This window comes from Akanthomyces muscarius, chromosome 2 (assembly GCF_028009165.1).
Source record: "Akanthomyces muscarius strain Ve6 chromosome 2, whole genome shotgun sequence".
Taxonomy (NCBI): domain Eukaryota; kingdom Fungi; phylum Ascomycota; class Sordariomycetes; order Hypocreales; family Cordycipitaceae; genus Akanthomyces; species Akanthomyces muscarius.
Window position 1 is genome coordinate 4,670,595 of NC_079242.1, and position 19,513 is coordinate 4,690,107.

Sequence of the window (19,513 nt, forward strand, 5' to 3'; positions counted from 1 at the left end):
CACGGACTCATGGCTCTATATACAGCTATTCTTTTGTACAAAAGCCTCTATAGCTCCTTGAGCGCAACGTAGCACTGCCGGGGCTTGTTAGTCAGGACCTGCACGGCGTCGTACCCGGACAGCTTCTCCGGGCACGGCAAAAACTCAAACTGCCACACCAGCAGCGTGAGCAGCTGCTTGAACTGGACGTACACCATCCTCCTCCCAAAACACCCGCGCTGGCCGAGGCCAAACGGGATGCTCGGGTACGCCGTGGCGTCGAACTCCTCCGCCCCGGTCTCTGGGTTCGTGACCAGCCACCGCCGGGGGTCAAACGCGCCCATGCCGTCCTCGTCGCGCATGCGGTAGTAGCCCGCGCCGTCGTCCCTGCCCCCAGCCGCCGCAGCGGCTTTCTGGGAGGTCTCGCTGCGCAGGTGCTCAGGGATGGGCAGGTTCGGGGACGTGTACCCCGGTCCCTTGTTGACGAGGACGACGGTGGTGCCCTTGGGGATGGGGTGCCCGAGGACGACGGTGTCGGCGGTGCACTGGCGGTCCGTCATGGCGGCGGCGTGGGCGAGGCGCAGGATCTCCTCGATGGTGGCGAGGAGCAGCGGGATCTGGAGCGCGGTGATCTCCTCGTGCGTGGGGAAGCGGCCTGCGGCGACGGCGGACGGGTGCGCGGCGCGGAGGCGCGCGCGCAGGACAGACTGCTGCGATGGGTGGTCGGCGAGGAACTTGACGCCCCAGGCGAGGACGTTGGACGAGGTTTCGTGACCGCCGGTGACGAAGCCGAACATCTGCGCTTCCGTGTGAGCTAGGGCTGGTAAGAGCGGCGCAAGGGGGACTTACTTCATCTTTGATCGAGTCGGACCAGTACACGGGCTCGCGGTTCTCCTTTGCGGCCAGTGCACGCTCGCGCAGGATAATCAGGTCCAGGGCGCACTTAAGCTTGGAGTAGCCGCCTGTGTCGCTCGAGCTGTCGGCGGCAGCCACCCGATCCACGGCCTTGTCGACCTGGCCCTGGATGAACTGGTCCTTGAGCCTGCGCAGGCGGCGCACGCGCGGGAACCAGGACAGCACGCGCCAGGCAATGTCCGGGAAGCCCGTCACGGCGACCTTTGTGACGTTTTCCGTGGTGCGCAGCACGGCGTCCATGGCCGGCGCGAGCGGCGCCTGCGGAAACTCGACGGGCTCCTCCGGGGCGGCACCGTTTCGCAGCTCGCTGCGCGCCTCTTCGTCTAGACCGTGGAAGAGCTTCAGCTGCTCGACCAGCGCGCGCTCCTCCGTGCCCTCGCCGTAGCCAAAGTCGTAGATGGCGTCAAACGTCGCGTAGCTCAAGTCGTGATTCGCCGCAAAGGGCCGTCCCTCGCCGGCAATGGCACACTTGATGCGCCACAGCTCCAACAAGCGACATGCGCCCCTGTACATGTTGGGCGCGGCGACGCCGTGAAGGAATTCCGGCGACATAATGTCCTGCAGCAGACGGCGGTGGGCCGTCCACACGGGGCCCGTCTTGAGGCAGGCGTGGAAGTTGGGCATCTCGCCGCGGAGCAGCGCGATGGCGAGGTCGGAGCGGTCAAACTCGTGCGCGCGGCGGACGAGAATGTCCTGCGCCTCGCGAAAGTCGGAGACGACGACAAAGGGTCGCGCAAAGGGCACGAGGAAGACCTGGTAGATGGGCGAGCGGTGGCGGTCGCTCTGGCGCACGACCCATTCGCTGATGTTGTCGGGCATCTCGGCCTGGATGGCCATGATGTCGCCGAGGAGGGAGCGCGTGGCGGTGGCATTGTGCGGGATGCCGGGGATGGGCCGGGGAAGAAGCCATTGGCGCAGGGCGTAGAGGGCGAGGGTGAGGAGGAGGAGGATGATGGAGAGGGTTTGGTAGGTGGTGGTGGTATTGGACGATGAGGCTCCCACAAGGCTGGCGATGTGGTGGAGAGACATGACGGTTGCTGTCCGGGAGTCGCCAAACGGGCTGTGACGGTATCGTGGAAAAAGGCCAATCTTAGGCACTCACGTAGAAAAAGGCCATTGGCGTGCGCCTGAAGTTATGAGGAGGACATGAGAAACGAGGATGGCATCAATGCGAAGAAAAACGGGCGCTGTTATCTAGCCCCGGCTTCCATTCTACACCCGAGAGTCCCGTACAAAAGAATTGGCCGAGAGCCACGGCATCATTGCTGAAGGGCCGGTGGGGGCAAGCCACGCTCTAGTTTTGGTGCTAGCCAGATCATCCGCGGACAATGGTGGAGGAGCTCCGACACCCTGGTCTTGCTTGATTGATTGGAACTAACCAGTTTTCAACTGGTGGAAAGAAAGATGAGAGAAAGCTGAGCCGTCTGTGTGTGAGTGTGGGTGGATGAGTTGCTGGTGTACTAATACGCGTATCTTGGCAAGTTGGTGGAGATTTTGTCAACAGTACGGGCGTGTGATGCTCCAAAGCTCTATTTAGTTTGCTCGAGAGTAAACATGGGTTATGGAATGGGTAATAGTAAGTGAAGCAGAACTGATTTTGCTGACGTATGATTTTTTCTAGGACCAGAACAGAACAAACGAGCAAGGTTAAGCACAATGCGGCGTGGCTGAACAAAGGCAGTTCCCAAATGGGCCGACGGCGGCCAGCCTCATTGGCCAAAGGCAGACAAGGCTAGGCATGCAGCGACGGCAGTTGGCACACTACCCATGCAAACCATGCAGATGAACGTGCCGTGTGCTCCGGTGTTGGTCTCGACGAGGCTGTGAGTTGCACGAGGCTGCCAGTTGCAGCTCCGCGGCATTATTTCTTGACCCGGCTAGAGGGGGGGGATTCTGTGCAGCAAACAATTGTTACCTAGGTAGGTAGGTAGGCAGCGGCCGCAGTCGGACGGCTGCGGGTATGAATGATCACAGGGCAGAAGCAGTGGGAGCGATACATTTATGGAGTAGATTCTTCTATACCCAATCAAATGCAGGCTCGCTTCAATGTACCGGGAATAAAACTCGAGAGCGAAATGGGACACGGTAACACGGTGAAACAATGAATTGCCTGATGTATCGAGATGCGCCGAGGATGAGATCTGTTTATTAGCGCTTTACAGCGAAAATCGTACCTACATTTTACAGCGCTCCAGCGGTGCGGCGCACTGAAACGCACTGTAACCCAAGTGGGAGTGCCCTCTGAGGCAGAATGCGGCAAAAGTGCGGACCGAAGCTTGCAACGTCATGGATCAGGGCGAGGGGAAGCTCAGACAGTTGCCGTTCATTGGACCATGTAGAAAAATCAAATGTACGTCTTTGTAGAGCACCTAATGTTCTATCTACAAGCTAAAGAAGTGCAAGAACAGGCAGTAAAAGAGTGCAAATGCCTTGTCAACCTGCTCGTTTGACCACTGCTTGGCTGCTTCGCATCGCTGCTTAGCTCAGCAGCTTTGTCTGTACCAACAAAGTACGCTGCCACGCGTGCCACTGTCGCCTGGCCCAAGGTACCTGCGCGACTCATCCTGTGGCCCGTGCTCCCCATCTCGGAGCTCGAACCTTCTCCAGCGCAGCAACGCCATCCAACCATCCTGATCATCTCCATTGCACTCCGTCCCAACCGTCAACCACGGCCTCTGCAATCCCTCTCCAACTGTCTGCGACGCCAATCGCCCATCTGCACCGTTTTCCGCGCCTCAACTGCGACCCAGCAGCTCCGCGCCCGCCGCCAGCAGCTCGCCCGTTTTTTCCTCGCCACACCGGGGGGACCACCACCCTGCTGCCCACGCTGACGCTGCCTGCCTTGCGAGCCTAATCCCGTAAGCGCGCCGCCTCGTTTGCATCACGAGCCTTGCTTTGCCATCGCCTCCATCACCAGAAACGCCCTGCAACTCGACTCTCTTTGCCGCGTTTAATACAGCCCGCTTCCCTGCGCCCCTCTTTCTCACCGAGTCAAGCAAAGGTGCGCCATGCCCAGCAAGACTCCCAACGGCAACGGCAAGAAGCCCGTGCAAAACGGCATTCACAAAGATACCGAGATGAAGGACGCCAGCAAGCCCAAGGGCAAGAAGGGTGCCAAGGATGGCGACGACGAAATGACTGTTGTTGTGCCCCCAGCTAAGGGCAAGAAGGGCCCGGCTACTCGCGCTGCCGACGCTGATGGCGACGTGGCCATGGGCGACGAGGATGCCGCCGAGCAGGTCGACCCCACGGAGCAGACCGTCACAGGTAAGCCTTGCCATCACCACCACCCCTCTCTTGTTACTGGCGACGCATCTTAACCCGTCTCCCCATCGCAGATATCAAGAGCAACTTTGCTCTGCTAGACCGCGCCGTCGCCCTCTTCGACGCCAGATTCTCCCTCCGAGCTCTCCGATCCATCTCTCTGCTTCGAAAACGCTTGAACCCCGATGTCATTTCCCAAGCCATCGTCGACACCTTCCCCGCCACCGTTGCTTCTGGCGATGTCGCCAAGACTCTGCTCGCAGCCGTCGGCCGTGAGAGCATTCCTCTCAAGGCCCTAAGCGAGATGGACATTGACTCCGACTCCAAGCCTGCCAAGAACGGCGCCAAGAAGGAGACAAAGGAAGTCATCCCCGAGATTGACATCTTCCTCGGCATCCTCGTCCAGGTCTACCTCTTTGATGCCAAGCAGTATCAGAAAGGTGCTGCCTTTTCCGAGAAGCTTGTAGAGCGCGTTCAGTCCCTCAACCGTCGCACGTTAGACTCGCTTTCCTCCAAGGTCTACTTTTACTACTCCATCTTCTGCGAGCACATTGCGCCCCTGCCCCCGTCGCCAGAGTCGCCCATTGTCGCCATCCGCCCGACTCTGCTCGCCGCGCTCCGCACAGCTGTCCTGCGCAAGGATATTGACACGCAGGCTTCTGTCATTGTGCTGCTGCTAAGAAACTATCTCTTGACCTCTCACATTAACCAGGCCGATCTCCTGGTATCGCACACGCAATTCCCCGAGAACGCCGTCAACAACCAGGTCGCCCGATTCCTCTACTACCTGGGTCGCATCCGTGCCATCCAGCTCCGATACACCGAAGCTCACGACCATCTCACCGCTGCCACCCGCAAGGCGCCGTCCAGCAACTGTGCCGTTGGCTTTTCCCAGACCGCCACCAAGCTGCTCATGGTTGTCGAGCTGCTCATGGGAGACATTCCCGACCGCGCCACCTTCCGCCAGCCCACTCTTGAGGACGCCCTGCAGCCGTACTTCCTACTCGTCCAGGCCGTCCGCGTCGGTAACCTGGAGGAGTTTGAAATTGCGATTGCGGACCACGCCGATGCCTTCCGCCGCGACGGAACATATTCTCTCATCCTGCGCTTGAGACAAAATGTCATCAAGACTGGTATTCGCATGATGTCGCTGTCATACTCGCGTATCTCGCTGCGCGATATTTGCATTCGTCTGCATCTTGGAAGCGAAGAAAGTGCCGAATACATTGTTGCCAAGGCTATCCGTGATGGCGTCATTGAGGCTACTCTGGATCGCGAACACGGTTTCATGAAGAGCAAGGAGGTGGGCGACGTGTACGCTACCAGAGAGCCCGGTGAGGCATTCCACGACCGCATCAGAGCGTGCCTCGCTCTCCACGATGAAAGTGTCAAGGTAAGATTGCATTCACTACTCGAACCGTGCATCAGATCTAACAAGTTTCTAGGCTATGCAATTCCCCATGAATCAGCACCGTCTCGAACTCAAGAATGCGCAAGAAGCTAGAGAGAGGGAGCGTGAGATGGCCAAGGAGATACAGGAGGGAGACTTGGATGACGATGATCTCGGCGGCGATTTCGACGGAATGTAAAAATGAGCCTTTGTTAATGCATGTTTTGATTCAGTCGTCTGGATTGGAGTTGGTAATGGAACGATGATACTCTCTACATGGGCTCTATTTCTAGTACATGCATTGAGTGGTGAGTGAAGCGAGGATGGAAGACAGCGGAGGAGCTGCAGGATGTCTTCGCAATTGTACTACATATTGGCATCGTTGGAACGATACGACTAGAGACGAGTTGGAAGAGAGGCAGCAGCAATGAAGATATACAATTATTTGTGCGTCAATGTATCTGATGGGCTACACATCGGCTTGACTCGACCGGAACGAGATGGAGTCGCACCTTCCCGCGTCCTCGCAAACACCAGCACGTGACGCGCCATTGTATGCGACAGCATGAGCAGGCGGCGCGGCCTCAAGTCGCGCTGTCGCCATGTATGGGTATGCTGAATCCTACATTCGTAACTTTTGCCGAACAACAATTTCGCCTGCAACAGACCGACCGCGCGCACCCGAGCTTTGAAACCAACAGCGCGTGCTTGCAGCTACCGGAACTACCCACCAGCTACGTAATTAGTGAGGACCAGTCATAACACCGTAAGATACGTTTGCCCGCCCGCCAAAACAGCTGCCCTCCACCGCCCGCCCGTTTTGGACATCCGTTGTCGACGACCTCTCGATTTTGCCCAGTGGGCGAACGAATTAAAAATAAGCCCACCCCTGCCGCCCGCCGCTCCGTTTTCCTCTTCTCTCCCGCGAGGCTGTATGAACATGCCCCCCAAGCGACGAAGACCTGGAGAAGCAGCACCACAACCACCGACAGTCGACCCCAGCGCGCAGTCACCAGCAGTTACGCGTGCCGCCGCGCGCCAGACGCCCATCTATCCACCGCCGATACCGACCGCCAGCCCGCCCAAGCCGGCGGCCGCTGCGCCAGCACCCGTCGCGACACCAGTGCCGCTTCCCATTGTCCCCGGCCAGGCACCCTCGCCGCCCAAACTTGGCGGTGTGTGGCCCAGGAGCCTGCCCGCCACACAAGTGTGGCCGCCGCCCGTGCCGACGTCGGCGCCCGGCGCAGCGCATCTCGACCCGGCATCGCTCTCTAGCAGAGGCGCCCGTGCAATGGGCGGCGATACAGGCAAGGAGAATGTTCGCCCGGCGGGCTTTCTCCCCCCGGACCCTACATATCATGTAGCCTTCCCGCACCAGCAGAGCAGGCTCGTCAACCATCACGGCTTCCTTGCCACTGCGTCTCGGATGGAGATGGCATCCACCCCGTCGACCGTCACGCCCGTGCTGCCACCCAAGCCACCGACGCTTGCCGGTGCCGACAAACCGCCGCTGAGCTCAGATCGCAACATTGATAAGGTCGTGTTTGGCAATCTGTGCTTCAGGACGTGGTATCCGAGCTATTACGGGAAGGAGGTGCTTGGTGACAGCTCTGGGAATGCGAGAAACGGCAGCAAAGAGCACGCCGTCGAGGCTAGCAAGGCCCACGGCAAGAAGGATCGTGAGCACCCCCCCATGCTGGAGAGGCTATATGTGTGTCCCAGCTGCTTCAAGTACGCCAAAGAGCTTGTGGCTTGGTGGGGCCACGTACGGTCCTGCGAACTCAAAGGCCGTGTTCCCGGCAAGCGGGTATACACTCATCCCAGAGGACGCCGCAAGATCCGCGTGGCGCACGACGGAAAAGGACCCGGCCCCAAGAAGCGCCGAGGCGACGGTGGAGTGCGATACACGGAACAAATTGTGCAGGATGAGGGCGAATGGAGCATCTGGGAGGTGGACGGAGAGGTTGATGGAGTGAGTGTCTTCACCTTCTATACCACTTGTAAACTCGTGCTAATCGGTCGCAGCTGTTTTGTCAAAATCTGTCACTATTTGCCAAGCTATTCCTTGACAACAAGTCAGTGTTTTTTGACGTAACAGGCTTCAACTATTTTCTATTAGTGTACACGCCCCCCTTCAAGCCACCAGTGGGCAACGAGGTTCCTGAGGCTCCTGTCCCGCAAGTGACGGGGTTCTTTTCCAAGGAGAAGATGTCGTGGGACAACAATAACTTGGCATGCATCTTGGTGTTTCCTCCATGGCAACGCAAGGGCCTGGGAGCGCTTCTCATGGGTGTCTCGTACGAAATCTCACGGCGAGAAGGTATACTGGGTGGACCTGAGAAGCCCATTTCGGATCTCGGCAAAAAGGGCTACAAGCGATTCTGGTCCGGCGAGATTGCGCGATGGCTGCTAGGCCTCGAGGTGCCCCAAATTCCGCCGCCCGGCATGGAGCTCATGGTTGACGTCAACGACTGCAGCGACGCCACGTGGATCACGCCCGAAGACTGCCTTGGCATCCTGCGCGACATGGGTGTCTTGGAAGACGCTGGTGTCGGTCCCGGCAAGCCCGTCAAGAGAGAAGCTACCGATGAAGTTGAAGGCGAGGAGGACGCGGTCAAGACAGACGAGACAAATCATGAGCACGGCGAGGACAAGTCCAAGAAGAAGACGCAGCAGCAGCAGCAGCCGCAACCTGCCGCCTCGGCGCCACCGCCCCCCACGCCAAAGTCGCCTGTGCAAATGGAGCTGGGGAAGCCAGTGCCGCGGGTGCGCGTCGACAAGGAGCAGATTCGACGCCATGTTGCGCAGCACCGGATCAACCTGGAAAAGACGTGTGATCCGGCTGGTTTCGTAGAGGGCTATGCGCTGAAGAGGGAGGATGAAATGGTTGAATGAGCGGAGCGTGGATGAGCTGCATAGTGGGCGTTTTGTGTTTTTCGATTTGGCGTTGGGCGGTTAGATCTTGATACCCCAATTTGACGTGGCGCGGTCTTTACATTTGTTTATATTATGCTGTATTTGCATGTATGTATTATCAAAGGTTGTGAAATGTAAATGTATTTCATATCAAGTAAATGATTTGCTTCCCATCCAATGTGTATTGTGCATGTGTGATCTATATATTTCTATGTCGTGTGTATCTTGGTCAACGTTTCATTCATGGCGTATCGTTTGTTTTCTAGGCGGCGGCGCTGTCTCCACGTCTACTTCCTCATTCATGCCGCCGTCTGTATCTGGACTGCGTGGCATAGCCAGCTTCCGCTGCTGCGGCAGCGGTGGAATCCACCTTGCCGACGAGGACGTGCTCATGCCGTCGTCGGTGCTGTTGGCCTGTCGACGGTTGAGGACATTGTCGATGCGTAGACGCGGCGGGCCCGAGTTGAGGCCTTGACCGTTTTTAGGCGGGCCGGCTTTGTAAAAAGAAGATTCAGTTAGTTTTCTTCTCCTTTTTTTTCTTTTCAAGAAAGCTCGCGTTTTTGTTTTCAGAGAGAGAGACAGGGAGAGTTGCTTACACAAAATCAGGGAAAACAACTTGACAATGACGGGTCCCCAGACCGTCATGGCAATGATCTGGCCGTACGACCAGCGGTTCGCCTGGAAGCTGTCGCCGCTGATGACCTTGCTGAGGGAGACGAGGTAGAGGACGTTGACGACCAGGTACGCAAACTCGAGGCCGTGCCAGAACCAGCGCGACCAGCGCGCCCAGTGGCGCTTGAGCGGCCCGTCGGGCCAGCGGCCGAGCCCGTGGGCGCCAATGGCCCAGTGGCGCGTGCGGTGGTGCGTGCGCAGCGTCCACGCGAACTGGTCGACGCTGAGCGCGACGATGGCGACGGTGTCGAGCACCAGGAAGACGAGCTTGTACATGAGCGGGTGCGGGAAAAAGGTCAGCGTCAGGCCGTCGACGCCGGCGCTCGACGCGCAGTACGTCCGCGGGCTGGGGTTGCCGCCGCACGCGGCCATCTCGTGCTGTCCGCGGAAGAGGTCGAAGCTGCCGCGGAACGAGATGCGCTGGGTGGTGGCGACGACGGCCAGCAAGTACTCGGTGCAGAAGCCGAGGAAGGTGTGCCAGTTGCGGATGCCCTCGTTGTGCAGGCACACCTGCACGAGAAACATGGGCAGGATGCCGTTTTGGGAAATGTGAAAGGCGACGGCGCCGTTGACGACGATTTCGCCCCAGAACGTGCCTTCCTGGGAGTTTACGACGATGGCGAGGATGGAGGCGATTTGCACGGCGAATATGAACCAGCACTGGGCCTCCTGGAACTCGACGAGCGTGGTGGCAATGGCGATGCTGGTGCGGGAGAGGGCGGACGAGTCCTTCCAGAGCATCGACTCGATGCGCGTGAGGCGCCGGACGAGGCGTTCGGACGTCGGCCGCTTGGTGGGCTTTTGGGAGTAGCTGACCCAAAAGGTGAAAATTTTGAGAAAGAGGTAGAGGGAGGCGGAGAAGACGACTTGCAAGACGTAGGAGATGAGCACCTAAATAGACGTGGTCAGGATTTGGTCCCCCGGGGGGGAGGAGGAGGAGGGAAGGGAGTAGGGGGGCACTTACACCAGGGCCGAAAATGTCGGGGTTGATTTCGGCGCGCAGCTCGGGGCAGAAGTTGTCCATGGCGGCAAAGATGGCCTCGGTGGACGAGCTCCGCGACAGGGCGGTGACGGAGGCGTCGCACGGCACCGAGAGCTGGTCCTTGGCGCACGACTCGAGGGCGCACGCGGCGAAGTTCTCGACCACGGGCCGCCCGTCAAACTCGGCGAGCGAGCGCCCGCCCATGAGCACGCTGGCGTTGCGCTCCGCCTCCTCGCCGACGCGGTACGCGCCGCGGCCGCGGGTCCAGTGCGCGACGGACGCCAGGGTCGCGCAGTTGTAAAACGTCTCGAGCGAGCCAAAGTAGAGGCTCGTGTCGTTGCACGCCGCCGGGCAGTCGGGCGCGTCGGCGCCGTCGACGCGGCAGCCGGAGAGGAAGAGGTCGACCTGCGGCCCGCCGTCGATGCCGTCCTGGATGAGGTCCTTGAAGGTGAAGTCGTCCTTGGTGTAGCCGCCGACCTTGGCGAGGTCGTGAAAGGGGAAGAAGTCGGAGGTGCCGTCGAAGCCCGAGTGGACGAGGATGGTGAGCGGCGAGGGCGAGGCGGTGGAGGAGGAGATGGTGGTGGTGGTGGTGGTGCGGGAAAAGGACGGCGCAAAGGTTGTCGTCATGACCGCGGCTTTCCTACTCTCCTCTAGGATTGAGCTTTACGGAGAGATCCCGACTTGAGATGCGCTGCCACTGCTGCTGCCACACTTTGTTGCCCGTCCGTAACCGCGGCGTTGAGCACACGTGCTGCATTTCCAAAGACAGACAGCGTCTTGAAGTGATGAAGAGGAGTTTTCCGAGGCCGCCGAGGATGAACGCTCCAGACTTGATGAGGTCGAGAGTTGAAATTTCTGCACACCACCCCCACCCGAGGCTATTCAACAAGATGAGGCTGGATAGCGTAATGGCCATGATGTGTTTGTTGCGGAGCCCGCCAGAGCGGTCCGTCAGGTTAGCTGCAGCACCCGCCCCGCGCCGCTTGGCATCAGCTTTTGGGGTGGCTGGCACGACTGGGATCATCGGTCGGGCGTGCTGTGTGCTCACGAGTCGTGCGCACAAGGTTAGATGTTGCCAACATTTATGCGGTGGGATCGATGGAATTGGAGCAAAGAAGGCGATGATGGTGCAAGTATCGCGAGCTGGAGACGTGTAAGTCGTGTTTGGTGTTTTCGAAATAAGCTTTCGTAGAGGCGCAGCTGGGCTGAAGGGCCCCGGTTTATCCTGGGCAAGGCAAGCATGTATATTGTGCATGCAGCTGCGGACAGTATGGGGTGCCAGACGGCAGTAAGATGGACCCTTGAAGAGGGAAGACGGAAAATCAGAGTTGTGCTGTATCGTGGACTGTAATCATTTTTTTGGTGGAATTCTCACGTACAGCTACTTTGACGACTGGAGGGAGTGGTCGGTGACGTCGTTGCCAACTCTGGCCTTTGTGGTTGTTTGCAGCCAACAGCAAGCCAGAGTACCGACGAAGGTAATCTAGTTACAAAGCAAGAACCAAAAATGAAACCCCAGAGAGAAAAAAAAGAAAATAGACAAAGCCAAAATTGACTCGATGAGCTACATATATTTCCACATGCACTTCTACACGAGTTGTAGCCACAGCTCGGCTCAACATCTCCCCCAGGGCAATCAACGACCACCACGCCAAGGCACCACTGATGCAACAGATAAATAGTTGCTGAAAAAAATACTGCAAAATATAGAAAGCTAAGTTATCCAAGTTACAAAGTCAATGCATTTTTTACACCTCAACACCTGTGCTCTACGCATCCTCGGCTCATCACCTCCCCAGACCAACCCAACCTACACCAACTAGCGCAATTGGCCCGACGTAAGCCGAACCCCAGACGTCACCTTTACGCCGAATCCTGGCTCTGCTCCAACCTTACCACCAACTCACATCTCCTCCAACCTCGTCTCCATCGCACACATCTTTTCCCACTCCCCGCGCCTCCCTCCCCATCTCAATTGCAATACACAACAGGTACGCTCCTCATCTCAATTCCCTTCCACCACCGACCAGGCCTCTGACAACATCCGCAGGTAGCCTCTTCACACCACACCCTTCTCCCTCCCGGCAAGATGGCCCCCCGACTCCCCCGCGCCGTCACCTCCACGGCCGCCTACTTCCTCGTCAACCCCTCTACAGCTGCTGCCGGCCGCGCCGCCTCGCTGCGTCTCTACTCCGCCCAGGCCGAGCCCCTCATCCGCGTCGCCAACCTCCCCGCCGGGGGCACCTCGGGCCACATCCGCGTCCTCGAGCTCAACCGCGCGAGCGCCCGCAACGCCATCTCCAAGGGCCTGCTCGCCGCCCTGCGCGCCGAGGTCGACGCCATCCACGCGCAGTACGGGCCGAGCGGCGAGGAGCACCCCGCCGCGACGTCGGCCCAGGGCGGTCCCACGCGCGCCCTCGTCATTGCGAGCGCCGTCGATTCCTGCTTCTGCGCCGGCGCCGACCTCAAGGAGCGTCGCGGCTTCACCCAGGAAGAGTACGGCCCGCCGCCTTTTCGTCTTCACTGCAGTTGACAACTAAACTAACAGAATCCCAGGACCAACGAGTTCCTGACCAACCTCCGCGCCACCTTTGCCTCCCTCGCCGACCTCCCCATCCCCACCATCTCGGCCATTTCCTCCATCGCCCTCGGCGGCGGCCTCGAGCTCGCCCTGTCCACGCACTTCCGCGTGCTCTCCTCCAACGCTACCGTCGGCCTCCCCGAGACGCGCCTCGGCATCCTCCCCGGCGCCGGCGGCACGCACCGCCTCCCCGCGCTCATCGGCCTCGGCCGCGCGCGCGACCTCATCCTCACCGGCCGCCGCGTTGCCGCCCCCGAGGCCTACTTCCTCGGCATCGCCGACCGCCTCGTTGAGGTCGTGCCGGAGGACGAGCGCGACGCCGACAACAACAGCATGCTGCCCTTGGCGCGCAAGGCCGCGCTGAGCGAGGCCGTCCGCCTCGCGCAGGAGATTTGCGAGGGCGGCCCCGTGGCCATCCGCGCCGCGCTGCAGGCCGTTGCGTGGGCGCGCCCCGAGAAGGAGAATGAAATGTACGAGCGTGTCGTGGCTACCGAGGACCGCAACGAAGCCCTCAAGGCGTTCCAGGAGAAGCGCAAGCCCGTCTTCAAGGGGAGGTAAATTTGCAAAGAATCAGGGAGAAGGAGAGCGAAAAAAGAATCCTGTAACAATATAATGACTGCGAAATAAAAATAAAACGCACATTTTGAATGAAAGCGAATTGGTTCGTTATTGAATACTGTATCCGTGAAAACTATAATGCAATGTAAGGGTATGCCGCTCTACCATGAATCTGTCATGCATGCATCTATTGTACAAAAAAAGTCATGTCCCGTGCACCTGCCCAACAAATCTCTCAACTGTTTGCATGGCACAGAAATCGAATGCAACTCGCCAGGAATGCAACAACATACTTTACTAAGCTGCAGGTTCTGGCGGTGGCGTTAGCATCTCACGCACGCCACCATCAACCAGCTTCTCCGGCTCCGGCGAGGCGCTCTCTGGCGGCGAGGTCCCCTCGGGCACAAGTTCCGGCACGAGTTCCGGCACAGGCTCCGGTACAGGCCCCGGCTCAGGCTGTAGTGGTTGCTCGCGCTTCGGAACGTTGACGTACTTGTCCTTGTCTCCGTCCCGCACGTAGCACAAAAAGTACGGCTCGCCGCTCGTGCTTAGAGTACGGAGCACCTCCTCAGTGTCCTTGTTCTCCTTGACGTCGGCGTCATTGTACCACCGCCACACATTGTCCTGAAAGTCGCGGATCCAGACCCAGTAGTGGCCAGACATGAGCTGGCCACGATGGCAGATGACGGCATGCAGGCGGTAGGCAACCTCCTTCAGTTCTTCATTGTGCGCTGTTATGGTTTCCTCGCAGCGTGTCAGCTCGTCTTCCATCATCTGCTTGACTTGGCAGTACGTCTCGTAGACACCGGTGACCTTGGGAACGGACACCTCCTCTTGTTCAACGACCGGCTTCGAGGGCGAAATGAGCAAAAAGTCGTCCTCCACAGGGCCGTCAAAGTCAAAAGTTTCCACCTCTTCCGGCGCGTCGTCCTGCGTTGAAAGTTTGGCGGAAGTAAGGGGTTCGGGAGCTTTATAATGCTCAAGTGATCTCAAGTACGAGGGGTTGTCCTCGAGCTTCGCAAGATCTGTCTTGATATCGGCAATTCTTTTCGCCGTGATCCAGTCCTCCACACGTCGCTGGAAAGCCGGTGAATCATGGTCCATATCCATGAATCGATCTACATACAGGGTTTCGGGAATAATGACCGGGTTGCCATTCTTGCTACCGGTAGACTGTGTGCGCTGAATCAGCACATGCAGAATCGGCGGCAGCGTCCTGATGGTAGTGTAGCGTGATAGCTTGCTCTCTTCCAGAATCTGCTGATCAAAGTTGCGGCCGAGAGCGTCGTACAGGCTGCATGGCCCGTTCTCGGCCGGAAAAGCCGTGATTGATCTGTCGAAGCTAACCTCATGCTGGTACTTCTGCTCGTGAAACTTCTTGGTATAATTGACTGTCGTGACGAAGAATGTCTCCATCAACCTCTCAAGCTGTATTCCGGTCTTGTCGTCGACGGAACTAGGCCGAATAGCGGCTTGCAAGCGATTGATGATACTGCCCATCACCTCCTCGACGTCCTGTTGATCTGTGCCCGAAGATCGCTTCTGGCGTTCGAGTGCGCTAAGCACTTTTTGATCGATAGTTTCAGGAGCCTCCGCGTCGACCATATCGACATCGGTGGTCCTTGCATCGAGTGTGGGGATCGGCTTTTCAGCTTGGGTATCTCCGCTCGGTTTTGAGGCTGGCGCTACGCCATCTACCATGACTGCGTCATCTGCATTGCTTGTCTCTGTCGTAGATGTAATCATCTGGCCATCTGGCTCTGCAACGTTTTCAACGCGCTCGTGCGAGGGTTCCGGGCTTGCCTCGTGCTCCACCAAAGTCTTGGTGCTAGAAAGACTGGCTGTATCTAGAGGAGCAGTGCCACGATGCTCAAAGTCAACCATGTTAACGTCCCCCGAGCCATCTCCAAAGGCAGCAGCTGGTTCCGGCAAAGGCCTAGACGGGAGCGGTGGAGGCAAAGGACTACCTTGCCGATCACCTGCCTTCTCGCTATTCAACAACGTGTGAGTTGATAGCAAAACGGCGTTGGCTAAACGCTGCGAAGGTCTGGTCGCTGTCTTTTCTGATTTTTGGAGAGTATTGAACAGGGTAGCGAGTTCTTGAGCAACTTCAAAGGGTTAGTGCGTGCGGGATAACAAAGTCCTATATACACTTACAAGCATCTGCAACAACAGCTTCTCCTCTGTCCATCTGCATCTTGTTCCCACCAATGCGGCGTTTATCGATCGCGTCTTCAGATAAGCCGAGCTTGAGGTCGTCGTAATCAAAGACAACATCTCGCACAGGCTTGACTGTAAAGAGATATTGCAGCAGACTGTTGAGATAGCATGTGTTTCCAATATTGTCCAGACCAACCGGCAATGAAAAGTCGACGGGAGCGCCAGAGTCTGCACTACCCATACCAATACCCGACTCACTTTCGTGGGCGAGTTCCTGCGCTGCTTGTTTCAGCGAAGGTGATGCTGTATGCTCAGCGATCGAGTCAAGAGCGTCCAAGTAAAGTTTCCTCGCCTTTGGTTTCTGGCACTGTTGGAGCTTTTTACGAGTGGCCGGACCCGCGTCGGATATAATGTTTGATGAATCGTTTAGGCCAATGACGTGTTTGGCAGTCTCCAGAGACATCTTTTGATCGGCTTCCATGAGCAGATTTGCCTGATAGTGATCATCCTGAGACTCCGACGCAATCATCATCAGCACGCCCCTGGCTGTGCTGGCATCGGCTGGGTCATCGACTAGCTTCTTCCTGAACGCGCGGATGATAGCCTCGGCAGGGTAATTGTTCGGCGGGGTGAGCTCAAAATACGCCAATGACTGCAAAACGGTGCCGCCGTCATCGGCCACAGCTTGCTGGCGTGGTTGACTCTCGTACACCGATGATTGTGTGACGGCATACTCGATAAGAAGGTCGTCTTGAGCGTCATTGGCGACGTTCAGAAGAGCGTCAATAAGCTCTTTCCGAGAGGAAGGTAGAAGATCCCACTGTCGCTTGTACGCGTTGACCACAATTTCTCTACCCTGTGAGGGTAAAACACCCAGAAGCTTGTATCGGTCCGTGCCAACCAGGGCATTCGACTCAACGTCCTTGACCTCGGCGCACTGGAGTACTCCATGCAACATTGGAGTGCAGAAAGTAGGCTTTTCGGCAGCTTGCCCAGCCTTGTGTATCAGACACTGTACCTCTGCCCGAACGTCCTCAAGGTATGCTCGATAAGTATTTATTTCGGTGGTGCCTAACGGCCCGGCTGAGGGTGCGGCAGGGCGTGGTGTAAAGGATCCTTCGTCGACGCCGTTGTTGTCTTCTATCTTTTCTTGGAACTCGAGTTCCCTAAAGATAGAGAAGCACCGCGGTCCGAATAGAACAGCGAAGCGCTTGTTACGTTTTGATATGCTTCGTACTGTCTCGGCGGTCGACTCCAACTGGTTCTTGAGATACGTATTGAGATTCAGAGGCGTTTGGTAGGCCCATTCGTCTGTGGCTCCTTCGTATCTACCTGGATCCTGCTCTCTGGCAACGTCGAGTTCGTGTCTGATTGCCTCGTGGTCGAGAAGCAGTTTCACCCACCAGCTGGGCATTCTGGGCTGGCTAATCTCCAACGTGATTTGGAGTGTGCAGGGGGCAGCGGTGCAGACAAAGTTCTCTCTCGCCAGGAGGGGGTTGTATTTGCTGTAATCGCTGGCCATGTTTCCTGGAGACGCAGAGCCCGCCCATGCAAGATGGTGCCATGGAAACATGTTGTCTTGCAGCGGCCAGGCTGCTTGCGAATGGTGGCAAAGTCCGCTCGTGTGGTCCTCTTCCCAAGCCATCTTGAAGACAAAATGAAAGTGGCAGTCCAGGCATATTGAAGAAACTATCTGAGCCGAACTTGTTGAGTAGCTTTGATTGCCGTTGATGACCAGCTTATGAGGATGATCCCACGTGTAGGGGCTATCGAATTCAGCGCTTTGGGCTCGGGCTCGGTCGAAGAGGTCACAGACGGTGAAGCGATTGTTGATGAGCTCGTAGATCCAGCGACTAGGATGGCACCCTATAGAAGAATTAGAGCTTGACTCGAGTTCAAGGTTAGCAGTACCTACCCGCCACCTCGTCCCTGGAAGCAAAGAATCTGGCCTTCATGGGAGTAGTATTGTGCTGCACAAAGTCAGTGCCAGAGGTGCCTGGCAGCGCCGCAAAGTAGGTGCCTGCATTCTCCTCCCCCGTTAAATCGAAATGGGCCATGATGGCGGCTATATTTTATCGCGGCCGTAGCAATGTGCGGGTGGTAGTTGGGGAGATGGTTTCGGTCGCAGCGTTTGTCGTCGATCAGCTAATGTATGGGGTATCAGGTATTATGAGTCCTGCGAGTGCGAGCCAGCCACACTGCAGTCTGTATTGTAGCGTTAATCTCAAGATGATGAGCTGACGTAGCTAAGAGGTTGGAAAGGAGCGAAATGCGGGTGTAGCGAGTATGCGGAATCGATCGTTCTGGCGCTTTGTCTGTCGCTATGCTGTGGGGGCAGAACGGGACGAAACAGAAGATGGACGAGGGCGCGGCATTCGTTGGGGATGTTGAGCAGCTTGCGTACGCCGCTTGGGACGGAGCCGAGTTTGGAACGTGGTGATGTGATGCAGGTGTGCTGACGCAGCCCTGTTGTGGAAGCTTGGAATAGAATGTGGAAGATGCGAGGCGTAAGCTTTAACTTTGGTTGAACGTAGCCGCCCGAACGGCTGGCCTGGCGGTCGCATGCGTGGCGTGCGTGGCGTGTGGCGCTGCGCCCGCCACCCGTCTCGCCCTACAGGGCAGGACGATGACGAACAAAGAAAAATCCGTCTCTGACCTGGAATTCAAAGATTTCAAGCGCAATAGTTTAATCCCCTATATATTTAACAATCTCGTTCACTTTTTTATTTTCTTCGCTGCGCGGACGGGTGCAGCAGCTGCGTCACTACGCTCGACGTGACATATGTGGTCGATGCATCGAGCGTCTGCCTAGCATCAAGTAAAATGCAGCCAAATAATCCCACTAAATCGCTTGCAGCCTGATTTTGCTAGAGCGAGACCCTTAGACTGCTTCGTGTCGCTCTATTACAGGAACAAAGTAGACAGTCTGCGCCAGCCTTGGCCGTGCCCGCTTCCACTTCTACCACACACTTACGTATACACCTGGCCAGTTCGGCCGTTCCACGTCACGGATTACATGGGCATTTCTCATCGCTCATGTCACATGTGCCGTCGTGGGTTATTACAATTGCAGGACCGAACGATAGCCTCTGAGTATGCCCCGGGCAGATGACAACAAAAAATGGCCAGTACTAAAGCCACTTAGAAGAAAACAGGAACAGGTAAGATAGATGAGAGCAATAATTATTAAAGTAGAAAGCATGAAAAAGATAAAAATCCTTTACGGAAAACTCGTACTTGAGCCATTTCGCAATTTACCTGCCTAAATTTAGACTTACAACAGTTCAACCCTGGTGGCATCGTTTCGTCACTTACATGGGCGCCTCGGGAAATGCGACTCAGCCTGTCCTAACCTTTAGTCACCAAATTCCCGGAGCTCCAATCGACCATGCTTGTCGGGTACAAAAATGATCTAGATAACTCCTCAGATAAGGCAGGCTCTATGTGCAGGACTTAGCTCGAAGAGCTATAAACAAGATCTCGTGGGCTCCTGGCTAAATGCAGAACAGCGCGCCTGCGCCCGAATGACAGGTACAGGGTAGCGCGCATGACTTGGTCAAGCTGTGGCATCGTTATAGATGTATTTAATCTAATGATCTTACAACAAAGAGGAAGAATTAACGAGTGAGAGGAGGAGATTCCCCGGATCTCCTCAATAATATCTTTTTTCCTGCGCACTAGTCATCGCTGGTGGTTGTATGGGCAACCGTTGAGCGTGTGTATCGCCACTAGGGTCGCGATCAATTCTATCGTGACGGCTACAACATTAAGAAGATCCACATTCATAGAATCTAAACAATCCACCTTAATAATATCTTAGTTAAATAACTTCTTACTATAATCCTATAAAAAAACATTTCTATTTATAGATATAAGCTAAATAAGATAAGACTTTATTTGCCTTTTATTAAGTAGTTAGAGCTTACTATTAAGTAAGTAGAAGTTAAGACTCTACCTTTACCTCCTAATCTTCTAACTTATTAATAGACTAAAGGGTACTATCTAAGGACTACCTAACTAGCACCCTATTATAAGTAAGTGAATTTTAGACATATAATAGATAGCACTTTAAATAGCTATTATAAAGGCATTTACA

General features: G+C 56.5%; 6 protein-coding genes across 6 annotated transcripts; 3 read left to right on the forward strand and 3 right to left on the reverse strand.

Moving 5' to 3' along the window:
- Positions 1–47: 47 nt before the first annotated feature.
- LMH87_004679 (uncharacterized protein) lies at positions 48–1,923 on the reverse strand (the record flags this gene model as incomplete). Its single annotated transcript, XM_056195938.1, has 2 exons — positions 48–776; positions 829–1,923. The coding sequence occupies 2 exons, from the start codon at positions 1,921–1,923 to the stop codon at positions 48–50; spliced, it is 1,824 nt and encodes a 607-aa protein (XP_056049517.1).
- Positions 1,924–3,902: 1,979 nt separating this feature from the next.
- Positions 3,903–5,747, forward strand: LMH87_004680 (uncharacterized protein; the record flags this gene model as incomplete). Its single annotated transcript, XM_056195939.1, has 3 exons — positions 3,903–4,161; positions 4,233–5,551; positions 5,604–5,747. The coding sequence occupies 3 exons, from the start codon at positions 3,903–3,905 to the stop codon at positions 5,745–5,747; spliced, it is 1,722 nt and encodes a 573-aa protein (XP_056049518.1).
- A 741-nt stretch (positions 5,748–6,488) lies between these two features.
- LMH87_004681 (uncharacterized protein) lies at positions 6,489–8,443 on the forward strand (the record flags this gene model as incomplete). Its single annotated transcript, XM_056195940.1, has 2 exons — positions 6,489–7,520; positions 7,574–8,443. 2 exons carry the CDS (start codon positions 6,489–6,491, stop codon positions 8,441–8,443), a joined length of 1,902 nt encoding a protein of 633 aa, XP_056049519.1.
- A 258-nt stretch (positions 8,444–8,701) lies between these two features.
- On the reverse strand, positions 8,702–10,745 carry LMH87_004682 (uncharacterized protein; the record flags this gene model as incomplete). The annotated part of the gene is made up of 3 exons (XM_056195941.1): positions 8,702–8,958; positions 9,061–10,027; positions 10,101–10,745. 3 exons carry the CDS (start codon positions 10,743–10,745, stop codon positions 8,702–8,704), a joined length of 1,869 nt encoding a protein of 622 aa, XP_056049520.1.
- Positions 10,746–11,239: 494 nt separating this feature from the next.
- LMH87_004683 (uncharacterized protein) lies at positions 11,240–13,257 on the forward strand (the record flags this gene model as incomplete). Its single annotated transcript, XM_056195942.1, has 4 exons — positions 11,240–11,271; positions 11,962–12,109; positions 12,169–12,614; positions 12,675–13,257. The coding sequence occupies 4 exons, from the start codon at positions 11,240–11,242 to the stop codon at positions 13,255–13,257; spliced, it is 1,209 nt and encodes a 402-aa protein (XP_056049521.1).
- Positions 13,258–13,554: 297 nt separating this feature from the next.
- LMH87_004684 (uncharacterized protein) lies at positions 13,555–17,474 on the reverse strand (the record flags this gene model as incomplete). The annotated part of the gene is made up of 3 exons (XM_056195943.1): positions 13,555–15,365; positions 15,415–17,283; positions 17,333–17,474. 3 exons carry the CDS (start codon positions 17,472–17,474, stop codon positions 13,555–13,557), a joined length of 3,822 nt encoding a protein of 1,273 aa, XP_056049522.1.
- Between the last annotated feature and the right edge of the window lie 2,039 nt (positions 17,475–19,513).